The 12,480-nt window shown below is 42.3% G+C and overlaps 1 protein-coding gene across 3 annotated transcripts in view; it reads left to right on the forward strand.

Annotated features, from left to right (window-relative positions):
* The window catches only part of ARHGEF7 (Rho guanine nucleotide exchange factor (GEF) 7), a 113,997-nt gene that overhangs the window by 46,746 nt on the left and 54,771 nt on the right, over positions 1-12,480 (forward strand). For 2 of the 3 annotated variants that reach the window (XM_011989795.1, XM_011989796.1), the window contains exons 6-7: positions 6,219-6,313; positions 6,545-6,640. In XM_011989795.1, the coding sequence (XP_011845185.1) occupies positions 6,219-6,313; positions 6,545-6,640 (191 nt within the window). Of the gene's footprint in view, positions 1-3,485; positions 3,678-6,218; positions 6,314-6,544; positions 6,641-12,480 lie in introns of those variants that run through there. The other variant, XM_011989798.1, reaches the window with a different exon arrangement.

Genomic DNA, 12,480 nt, shown 5'->3' on the forward strand with positions numbered 1-12,480 from the left:
TTTGTTATAGTAATAAATTGCAAGCAACCCCAGGTAACCAGTATGAGATGAACAGAACCAGAATGATTAAGCGATCAGTGGTTTGTCCATTGTAATTATTAAAGTGTACATGAGCCTTTAAAAATACAAAAAACATATATTTTCATGTTAAGTGCAATAACAATATAAAATTACATAGGTGATACGATGTCGTGGTATTACAAAGTTGACATAGAAGATAGAAGACGTTTTGTTAGAGAATGGTTTCTTTTGAGTGGAGGAATTTTAGCTTCCCACTAATGTAAGGGATAGTGATTATGGGGGAAGTCTTGGCACCACAGTCCAGAATGTGCTGGAGATAGAAACGGGCGGGCTTCTGAGGCTAGGGAGGAAGCCAGCGTGGAACATGGCAGGGACACAGGGACTTGGGCTTGGAGAGTGGCAGGGGAAGGGAGAGGAAATCAAGATCTCTTAAATGCAGATCTTTTTAATTTCAATTAGTTTTTGTGACAAAGCCAGCCAGTACTCTTGCCTTTATTTTCTCACATACGTACTGTTTGCAGTCAGTCTGTTAGCTGTGTCTTAGGGTGCCCTTGTTGTGTAGGTAGTTGAGCATTAATTAAGATCAGGGCGGCTTGATGCAGTGGAAGGTGTACAGCCTTTTTGTTGAATCATCAGTGCTGCTTAGCCTGGGTGGCCAGGAGCTTTGACCCTGGCTTCCTGAGCCCAGTTATCTCATTTGTAAAATGAGGTTGGTAATGCTGGCCCCGACCTGGTAGTATTAAGTGGACTGGCAATTGGCCTTAAGGCCTCCAACAAAGTGCTGGACCTTAGAGGTTTTTGTGTTTATTAAGAAAAGTATTTAAGAGCATTGGGAACAGAAGGCATCACTGAGGCCACCATACCATTCTGTTTGTAAACTGGAATCCCCGTAGCTTTTGAGGGTGACCCATGAAAGCTGTAGCCAGGGTGGCCTGATCATATAATTAAAGGAGACAGGTTTGTGACCTGATGTGTCTGAGCTTGGTGGCTTTGACAGTGAAAGCACACTCGTTGTGCCCATGGCATGGTGACCGGCATCTTTCCTGATGGGGATCAAAGGAAGGGGTTGGATGCCGAGGCTGGAGAGAATGATGGTCTAGAGTTGCCTCTTGGGGAGACGAGGAGCACCCCCCTCCGTCATTAGAGGATGAGGTTTCTTAAGTCGCTAACTGGGAAGACACAGGCCTTATGGCCTTCCCTGCTCAGTGGTATACACTACGGTTGATTTTGTAGGTTCTGTACTAACCCGTTCTCATGCTGCTGTGAAGAAATACCAGAGACTGGGTAATTTATAAAGAAAAGAGGTTTAATTGACTCACAGTTCCACATGGCTGGGGAGGCTTCAGGAAACATACAATCATGGCGGAAGGCACCTCCTCACAGAGCAGTGGGAGAGAGAATGAGTGCCAACAGGGGAAATGCCAGATGCTTATGAAACCATCAGATCTTGGGAGAACTCACCGTCATGAGAACAGCATGAGGGAACGCGCCGCGTGCCTCCACCCCATCCCGTCCTTGACACGTGGGGATTATTACAATTCAGGGTGAGATTTTGGTGGGACACAGAGCCAAACCATATCACTTCCCCTGTTATTTAGTGCGTAATTGTAATACTGTGAATATAATAGGTGGCAGTCACTCATTTTAATCCATAAAGGTACAAAGCGGTTACATATCCTTAGATGCCATCACACATGTCCACGGGCCTTTCCTGTGCTCCAGAGAAGCCCCATGCCTGTCTTTTCCTCCCTGCTCCTTTAGTTTCCGATGGCCTTGAGATGCCAGGCCAAGGAGGAAAACCTGAGACTCCTGGTGACAGGGTGTCCTCTGTCTCCATCCATCAGCGCTGACCCTAAACCCTGGCATTGCTTCATCTCTTCATCTTCTGTGTTTCCCTTGGCTTTTCTCCACCTTGATGAAGATTTCTTTTAAATCTTTTGACTCCTGAAGTCTCTGCTTGGGGCCTGTAGGTGGAGATGGTTGATGAGGAGGGGCCCTGAGGTATCAGGGAGGGTGTGCAGCTTGTGGGATCCCCTCCTTTCCTGGGCGACGAGATGCTTGCTGGCTTCTTGCACACTTGACTTCCATTGTTTTTCATGGGATTTCCTTGCTGTATCTGGACTCAGATGATACAGATGAAGGTTGTCAGGTAGGCAGTAGTGGAAGGCTGACACACAGAGGAGCTCAGTGTTTGGGAGAATCGAGTGGCTTAATTGCAAGAAAGGCTGTCTTGTGAAGTAATTACCTCCTGACTGAAGGAGTCATTTAAGCAGCAGCTCCAAGTAAGACTCCACATTGGGCTAGAAGGTCGAAGGGTGACCGACTAGATGCCTTCCTGCTATAAGCCAAGGACTGGCACTCTTCAGTAACCATCACAACCCTGTGAAATCCCTTTTTGTGAAGAAGGGAAACGGACTGATAGACTTGTCCAGCTGCAGGCAGTCAGTGGCAGAGCGCAGCTGTGAGCCCAGGTCCTCCTGGCTGCAGAGGCCAGCTCTTTACCTGTCGCCATGCTGCTATGCAGGTGCCGTTGGCAGTGTCCGCTTCCCCCTGGGGCTGGAGACTTTGGAGGAGCCATTGCCTGTAAACCTTTAACATTGGGAGAAACGCGCCCCAAGACCTGTGAATCTCCAAATTTAAAAGTAATAGAATAACTTTTCTTTCAAAAGATACAGTATCATAAAAGCATTTATGTGGTCCCTCCAAACTTTTTGAGAGCTAATGTTTCCAGGTATTAGTAAGGACCGCCAGTGCTAACACACTACATTAAATCAGTAACTGTGTGTTCGGGGAGCCACTGACTGCCTGATGTCATTGTGACCTGTAGATGAGCCAGCGGGAGCTTCAGGGATTTCTTGTCAACACTCCTTCCTTCCTTTTCCTTTCCCTGTAGTCAGGTGTTTGTTGGAGGCTACACTGTGTGGTGAACTACTGTCTTGTAACTGACTGTTTGAAAATGTACTTGAAGTGTAAACAGACTGGAATGGAGAACATTCAAGGATGATCTTGTTTCTTTGTAGCAGTGGACAGGGAGGGGCTGATTAGGGTGTAAGTAGATTTTGAATAATTGTGCCACTTTTTAGTTTTTCTTCTTGGACTTACACATTAGGATTGGGTTATGGAAATTTGGTTTTATGATGATAAAAACCTTTTATCCAGATGAAATAAAAAAATTAATGTTCTTTGTTCTCTTATGTAGATCAGTTATTTGTTTTTAAAGGCTATGATGACATAAACATAAAACACCTACCAAGATTGGCAGTGAAAGTTGTAACCCATTTGTAAAATCAGGAATACTAAGTACTCCTTTAATGATGCAGTGAATAAAGTGTCTGTGTCCGCGAGGCGCGGCAGTGAGTCCTCTTTGTTTTGCTGTGCTCGAAGGCGGGCAGTGTAGGGATTGAGTGGTACCAGTGTTTGACTGCACTTGCCTCTCCACGCCTCGTGACCCTCGGGAAGCTGGCACTGGCTGAGCTCAGCTCTCTGGGCCTTTCTTCAGCGCTGTGGGTTGTAAAAGCTGCCTTTTCTCTGAAAACTGCGTGCGTCCTCTGGGTTCCCAGCATTGGGGGGATGGAGCTGTGGCCGCCAGGCTGTGAGGTCTCATGGGGTCCTGCAGCAGCCAGAGCATGCAGAAGACAAGGAGGGGAAGAAAGGTGGTAAGTGGCTCCCAGGGCTGCGCCCTGAGGTCAGGAAGGCCAACAACCTCCTGGCAGAGGGAGTGGGCACCCCAGCTGGAGCCCGGGAGCCAGGCCTGGCTATGTGTTTGAGGAAAAGTTAAGTGTATCTTGCATTGTTTGGTTGGGAGTAATACAGGAGTTGTGTTTAGCACCCTATTTGAAAATAGTGTTTCAGACTATTTGTTGGATTAACCAACTTAACTATGTTAACAAATGTAGCCTTTTGGCAGAGGCTCTTTGGAGTTGTTTTTGGTGCTTATGGGAAGCTTTCATTTCTACAACTAGTGCTTAGTGCTGTGACGGACAAAAGGTCACTGTATTTTATTCTTCTATTATTCGTGCTAGTGATAGTTTCTAGTGGCTGCTTTCTTATCTCACATAGGAACATTTTTCTCTTTGAAAATAAGTATATAGGTCTTTAGGTGTGCAATGAGCAGTATTGGTAAGTTGGTATCCAATATTTGTAATTAAGAAGCTAAATCATATTTCCTATCTTTAACACTGAAAAGGCCTTTTCTGATACGTCTGCGACAGATCTTACTTTATCTTATTTAGCTCGACATTGCATTATGCTTGACTAGCTTTTCCCGTTGCTTTGGAGGACAGGCCTGGTTTAGAGTAGTGTCTCTGGGTTGGGGTGGCTGGCATCACGGTTTGCCTCTGCTCACCAGACCTGTGACATTTGTGTTCAATGGGAATTTTATAGAAGGAAGACATTGTGGTTGTGGGGTCAGCATTTCCCCCGAAGAGCCAGCCCCCTGCAGGGCCCCTTGCTCTGGCTCTCCCACGGTCGTCTCCCATGAATAGATCCCTTCAGGGATGAGCCGGAGCTCCTTGTCACCAGTGGAAGAGCCTCTATTTTTTTTGCCCAAGTAGTTTAGTAAGTGATTTAATCAGATTTGCATTTACTCAGGAATGACTGTACTCTTTCTCAGAGTTTACAGTCAACAGTAGCAAACAGAATAATGACCCGGGTTGTCTTTACTAAAGCTGAAATTTAAATTTAACTTGATGACTTTTTTCTTAAATGTTTAAATTTACATTTGGATTGTCAAAAATTATGGGGACAAACTGAGCATGTTTAATATCTTGATTACTTCTGTACGATTTCTTTTGTATGAGTAATTGAGAATGTATTGTTAGCTCTGGGAGACAAATAGCACATCGCATGTACTAGATGTGCAGAAAATACATGTAATGTGATTTTCTGATTTAAAAAGCACTAGCTCTGTGACAGAGTTGGGTGAGAAAGAATGGAGGCAAGGATTCCGCTTTCTTCACTTATGTCTGGTCCTTCAGGATCCTCAGCACGGTCCTCAGTCTCATGCCAAAGAAGACAGTGTGGTGCGGCGCAGTGGCAGGAGGACCTGGGGCCGCGGTCTGGCTCTGCTTTTCCCAGCTGTTTGAGTTGGGAGAAGTCAGCTTCTCTAAGAGGAAAGGTTGTGTGTGCACAGCACCTTGCTCAGTGCCAGGAGTGCGAGGAGCACCTGCAGTTCACATCCAGGTGCCTTCTCGTCCCGTCCTGGGCTGGGCCTTTGCTGCAGTGATCGCTGGTGGAAAGCATTCCTGCTTAGTTTCGCCAGTTTTGCACTTTATATTTGTCTGTCAGTTTTTAAGACTTAAATTATTTTGGCTAAATTTGCTACACTAATGCAGGGTATTGGGAACATTTTAATTTTAAGGTTAATTTATAATTATTTTGCTATCTTTAAATGAAGTAGTAAAGATTGTTTACATGGATAAACCTTTAGTTTTTAATCAATGTGGTAATAACGTGTCTGAGACGGTCATATTCACAAGGGAAAGTCTGTAGTTCCCAGAAATTGGTTTCAACTTTTAGGTGCAATCTAAAGACTAAACTGTTTTTTTTTTAGTTGAGAGTAATGTTACATATGTTAAAATACATAGATTTTAAAGGCACAGTCCAGTGAGCTTTGACAATGTATATATCTGTTGTAACCGCTACCCAAATCAAAATACAGAACCTATTTATCACCTTAGAAATTTACCTCATTCTCCTTTCCCTGTTGTCCCCGCCCTGCATCCTACCCTTTACCTCTTCTGATTTCCGTCACCATAGATTAGTTTTGCCATCTGTTAGACTTAATATAAATGGAATGATGCAGGATGTCCTTTTTGGGAATGGCTTCTTTTGCACAACACAGTGTTGTAGAGATTGATCTGTGTGTCCATGCAGTTGTGATTCTTGGCGACTTCTCCTTTTTATCTAAACAGACGTGGCGTCTGATGATGGAATTCTTCCTTCATCCTAGGTATACCTGTGTCAGATATGGTTAGCAGTAAGATAAAGTCAGTTGTGTGGCCTTAGTAATAATTCATTACATGGGTTTAATAGTCAATAATCACAAAGATACTGTGATTGTGATACTCCATACTTGAGTATTACATAGAAGTAATAGTATGAATTGAACAATGGTGATGAACTGTCCAAAGTATATAAATCTTAGAGTCAAATAGCAATTGAAATGTCAAATAACACTTATTCATCGTTTATTATAGGTGCTACAGAATATTTTAGAAACAGAAAATGAATATTCTAAAGAACTTCAGACTGTGCTTTCAACCTACCTACGGCCATTGCAGACCAGTGAGAAGTAAGTTAGATGATAAATTGCATTAACTGTAAATAGTCTAAACCTTAGGCTATTCTCTTGTATTTTCAGAAAATAGAGGGTTAAATAGTAAAACAGAATTTAGAGTATCAGTTTGCCTTAGACATCAGCAGTTTATTAGGTTAAGACTTCAATAGGACATTGGGATGGCAAAGGAGAAGAATATAAGTAAAACTGTTTACATATGTTTACTGTTATTTTTCTTGGCTCTAGGTTAAGTTCAGCAAACATTTCATATTTAATGGGAAATCTAGAAGAAATATGTTCTTTCCAGCAAATGCTCGTACAGTCTTTAGAAGAATGCACCAAGTAAGTAAGATGCTAAAAATTTGCAAAACTCAGGTTGGTATAATTGGTATTTAAAGGATTAAGTGTGAAATAATTTTATAATTCACATTTCTAAAGATGCAAACTTATTTTAAATCAAATCAGCTTTTATAGTAAAAGCTGTATTTTAGACTATCTAGTTTGTATAGCAGGAATCTTCAGAGAAAGACTCGACAAGAATGGTGATTTTTAAGGTGTTCCGTGGAGGAAGAGTAGGGATGAAGAGCCTCTGGGAGAGAAAGGAGAATGGCTTGACATCAGGACCACTGAGGGGACAAGTGACTCAGCTCCTTGTGTGCCCTGGGTGCTGCGCAGGGGCCCTTGAAGGCCAGGTCTTTCCAGCAGCATCCTGTAGCTTGCCTGCTGTTTCTGGCCTTCCAGAAGCAGACGCAGTGCTTCTTGAAATAACGTGTTAGGTTGATGCAAAAGTAATTGTGGTTTTGGACTGTGAATTTTAAACCATGACTAGGCTCAGACACATCTTTATTAATCAAGATCCATTCCAGTCAACACATTTTTGCCAGTGAGAAATAAGTTTTATCCCTGTAGCGTAAAAATCTGTGCTTTGGGATTTGACAAACTTGGAAAGCACTTTCTGCATTCTGCTGGTTGTCAAAGCATTTTCCATGCAAAAAATTGGCAAGATGCTTGAAGAAGTGGTGGTCAGTTGGTGAGAGGTCAGGTGAATATGGCAGATGAGGCAAAACTTCACAGCCCAATTTTTCCACTTTTGAAGCGTTGGTTGTGTGACGTGCGGTCGGGTGTTGTTGTGGAGAAGAATTGGGCCCTTCCTGTTGACCAATACCGGCTGCAGGCGTTGCAGTTTTCAGTGTATCTCATTGATTTGCTGAGTATGCTTCTCGGATGTAATGGTTTTGTGGAGATTCAGAAAGCTGTAGTGGATCAGACCGGCGGCAGACCACCAGACAGTGACATGACCTTTTTCTGGTGCAAGTTTGGCTTTGGGAAGTGCTTTGGAGTTTCTTGGTCCAACCACTGAGCTAGTTGTCACTGGTTGTCGTCTAAGACCCACTTGTTGGCGTATGTCACAATCTGATTGAGACATGGTTCATTGTGTAGAATAAGAGGTGACATTTCAAAATGATGATTTTTTTGATTCTCACTCAGCTCATGAGGCACCCACTTACTGAGCTTTTTCAGCTTTTCAGATTGCTTCAAATGCTGATCAACTGTATAATGGCCAATGTTGAGTTCTTCAGCAGCTTCTCGTGTAGTTGTAAGAGGATCAGCTTCAGTGATGGCTGTCAGTTGGTTGTTGTCAACTTCCGACGGCCGGCCACTCCGCTCCTCATCTTCAAGGCTCTCATCCCCTCTGCAAAACTTCTTGAACCACCACTGCATTGTGTGTTCATTAGCAGTTCCTGGGCCAAATGCGTCGTTGATGTTGGAAATTGTCTCCCCTGCTTTATGACTTAGTTTGAACTCGAATAAGAAAATCACTCAAATTTGTCTGTTGTCTAACATCATTTCCATAGTCTAAAACATAAACAGCAAGTAATAAGTCATTAGCAAAAAACCGTAAAGCGAAATATGCGTTAAAATGATATATAACTACATTTATTTAAGAATGTATTCCAGTATCAGATGGCGAATTTCAACAATGCAAAAACCACAAATACGTTTGCACCAACCTGATATAACATGCTATGTTGATGAACTAGGGCTTTGAGGCTTTGTCCTTTTCTGAAATTTTCCTTTGGAGGGACGGAGGGAGGCATGTTCTGAATAATCAACCATCAGTTTTTTTCTGTGTGACTATTTTATGTTCTTTGTTTACATCAGGCATTAAAGGATATTTGTTAATTTCCTGCCAGGTGACTTAAAACAGTAGTGCACATGGAAAATTTTAGGTTTTAGTAGTCTACCAGGCGATATTTCTTTACTTGTGGATTTGATGAAGTCGACACATTTTATTTTTAAATTATCTCTGATCTTTAGTCCTATAACCCCCAGAAAAGATCACAGTACATTATTCCCTTGGGTTTCGGTTGTTCTCTGGTTTTCCCTTCAGCTTGTGTCTTTAGGTTTTGAACGTGATGAGGGAGTGGCCTTCCTTTTGTGCCACTAGTTGTTGCAGTTCATGACAGTTTACCAACCATGATGAAAATACTTTGTTCCCTTAACTTTTTGGCTGGGCTTTGAGGTTTTGTCAAGGCACTTTATACTGGACTATCGATATGGCAAGGAAAGCTGAATGCCAGAGTAACAGAAGATTATTAGAAACCGTAAGTGAATATTCCATAGAACTTCAGACTGTATTTTCAGCCCATCTGCAGGCCATTGTTTTTACTTTTATAGCATTTTTGGTTTGCACAAAGTGGCATTATTATTAATTTTTTATTTTTAATTATACCTTGTGTTCTAGGGTACATGTGCACAATGTGCATGTTTGTTACATATGTATACATGTGCCATGTTGGTGTGCTGCACCCATTAACTCATCATTTGCATTATTTACATGACCATGAAAGAACAGCTTGGGAATCACTTTGATTTTCTTTTGGTGAATGAAGGTCATTTGCTAATAATTTGAAGTCTTTGTAAGGGTTCATATTGTGTTCAAAATGGAAGTAAATGCTTGTCTCCATTTTTCTCACTGGCCGCAGAGAGTGTGGTCTAACAAATTATTACAGTACATTTTAAAAACACAGTTTTCAGTACCTCTGTTGGGCATTATATTAGCCCCGTGAATTATTATCCTCACGTTACTGATTAAAAAGCTGAAATAAAGGGCAGTAAAGTAATAGGCTTGAAGCCATATGTTTAAGGCTTCAGTCCTTATATTATCTCAGAATTTGGTATGGCTTAGGTATTATTTTGATCAAGTTTCTCAAATTTATGCTACATGTATATGAGGTGTTAGAGTTCCACGGGGAAATGGAATGTACAGGACAAAGTTTTCCTTCTTAGCTATTTCTCTTCTTTTTTATTATGAATATTCTGAAATTTTCATCATTCCCATTTTTAAGATTGTTACTTTCATCTTTTTGTCCTATGTGTGAAATTTCGGTACCATTTTACAGTCTACCAAAGGCCGTATATATACACACATACATATACGTGTGTGTGTGTGTATATATATGTATACACACACACACACACATATATATATGCGCATATATGCAACAGTTTCTTATTCATTTTTTTTTTTTGGATACGGACTCTTGCTCTGTTGCCCAGGCTGGAGTGCAGTGGTGTGATCTCAGCTCATTGCAACCTCTGCCTGCCGAGTTAAGTGATTCTCCTGCCTCAGCCTCCCAAGTAACTGGGACTACAGGCGTGCACCGCCACTCCCGGCTAATTTTTGTATTTTTAGTAGAGATGGGGTTTCATCATGTTGGTCAGGCTGGTCTTGAGTTCCTGACCTCAAATGAACCACCCGCCTCAGCCTCCCAAAGTGTTGGAATTACAGGCGTGAGCCACCATGCCTGGCCTTCATTTTCATTATTTCTTTTGATTTCTTTTTTTTTTTAATCTCTACACGGGCTTGATTCCTAAACGTCCAGCCCCTTTCACAGCTGCCTGTTGGTTAGACCCAGGAGTTGGCAAACTATGGGCTGGGTCAGATTCCGCCTACCACCTGTTTCTATAAACAAAGTTTCACTGGCACGTGCTGTACGTTTTCATTCAGCCATGTTAATGGCTGTGTTTGTACTACAGTGGCAGCACTGGAGTTGTGATAGAAACTGTCTGGCTCACATACCTCAAATATTTACTCCTTGGCTTTTTATAGAAAGCTGGCTGACCCAGGTGAGATGTGCTTTCTCCCTTGGGACCTCGACCTAGCCCTAACCTCTCCATTGCCTGTGCGTTCTGAGGCCCACGTTTGTTTTCTCAGTATTTTTGCCATGTAGGATGTCTGTCTTCCCTCCTGAAAATTGAAGTTTCTATCTGGTGTCATTTTTCTTCAGGCAGAGGAACGCTTTAGTTTTTTGTAATTCAGGTGTGTGACTGACAAAAACGATGTTGGATTTTGTTGTCTGAAAATGCTGCCTTCGTTCCTGAAGATTTTTTTTAATTCCCCCTGGATACTGAACTCTGGGTAACAGATTTTTTGTTTCAGCATTTGAAGGCTATTGCTCCACTGTCTTTTGGCCTTCGCTGTATCTGGTGATTGTCTGGTGACAGCCTCCATTCTGTTCTGATCAGCACAATCTCAGATAGTTGTTCCCCTGTCCGCTTCCTAGATTTTGCCTTTATTTTAGGTTTTTGACATTTTGACGGTGATTATCTCGGGTGTGGTTTTCTGACTTCTTGAACTTGAATATTTATGTCTTTTACCAAATGTGGGGAATTTGCGGGCATTATTTCTTCAAATATTTTGCTGCTTTACTGTTTCTGCTCTGCTTTGGGACCCCGATTCCACACATGTAGACCTTTTGCTGGATGTCCCGGATTTGCTCATGGCTTTCTAACCTGGTCCCCGCTCTGTTCTTCAGGTTGAATGGCGTCTGCTGTGTCCTAAATGTTCACTGTCTGCCTCTCTACTCTCTTGTTCGTCCCCGTGCAACAAGTTTTTAGTTTGAGAATTATTTTCAGTTCTAGAATTTGTTTCAGTTAAACATTTTTAGTTCTTAGCTAAGACTTTATATTTGTTCATTCACTACAAGAATATTTTTCTTTATATCCTTTAGCAATAATTAGAATCACTGCGTTAAGGTTCCATCTGCTGATTCTTGTATTGTGAGGATGGGTTATGTCTTTGTGATTCTTTTTATTTCTAGTGACTTTGAATTGGGTCCTGTTTACTGTAGGTTGTAGACTCTTGATCATGTTAGGTTTCTAGTGACTTTGAATTGGGTCCTGTTTACGTGGGTTGGAGACTCTTGACCATGTTAGGTTTCTAGTGACTTTGAATTGGGTCCTGTTTACTGTGGGTTGGAGACTCTTGACCATGTTAGGTTTCTAGTGACTTTGAATTGGGTCCTGTTTACTGTGGGTTGGAGACTTGATCATGTTAGGTTTCCCTGAAGTGTATTGATTTCCTTGTCTGACAGGCAGTTAACTTGGTCAGGCTCAAATTGCCAACTCTCCCTTTGGCAGATGCTCAAATCTCAGTCCACTTATTTTAGACTTGCTGATCTGAAGTTGGCCTTGTGCAAGTTCCGTTCTGCTGTCAGCCAGAGATTTGGGCAGAATTTAGAGACAGAATTCAGGGTCACACTCACCATGGGTTTCCCCCAACTTCCCAGCGACTCTGGTTGAACCAAACCCTGTGGATTTTTGTGGAAGTTTTAGCTGTTCCACATAACAAAGTTGGCTGCCATTAGCTTAATAGTTGAGAAAGCAGGAGGTGCATTCTTTTTTCCAAATGTCCATCCTCCAGAATACACCTGATGTTAATTAAAAAGTGATTGAGGCAGGTATCCTTCGATAGAGGTTGATGTAGCCGCAGTTGAGGACGCGCCAGGTAACAGGAGCGTTTGTGCTTTTTCCAAAGGGGGCTTTGAGAAGTTCAGTTTTTAAAGGGGGAAGAGCAAGCAGGAGGGGGAAAAAGGGAGGCTGGGAGGCAGTGAGGCAGATGCTTAACACTCCTGTGAGCCTCCGATGAGCCTCAGTAAGCCTGCATTTTACATGGGAAAGAGGGAGCAGAGGAGTCAGCTGTGCGTTTGTCTCAGGGTTCTCTCTCACGGGAAGGGTGATTTCTGCTCTTGTCCTTGTCTCTACCTATGAAGATAAGCTGGTAATTGACATTGCCAGGGTGAGATACGATAGAACTCGGTTTTAGGGCTCGTTTTCATGGGGGATACATGTTCTTATAGATTTAGGGGCTCATAAGAAATCTTGTGAGCACTCTGTGA

This window comes from Mandrillus leucophaeus, unplaced genomic scaffold (genome assembly GCF_000951045.1).
Source record: "Mandrillus leucophaeus isolate KB7577 unplaced genomic scaffold, Mleu.le_1.0 Scaffold363, whole genome shotgun sequence".
NCBI classification, from domain to species: Eukaryota; Metazoa; Chordata; class Mammalia; order Primates; family Cercopithecidae; genus Mandrillus; species Mandrillus leucophaeus.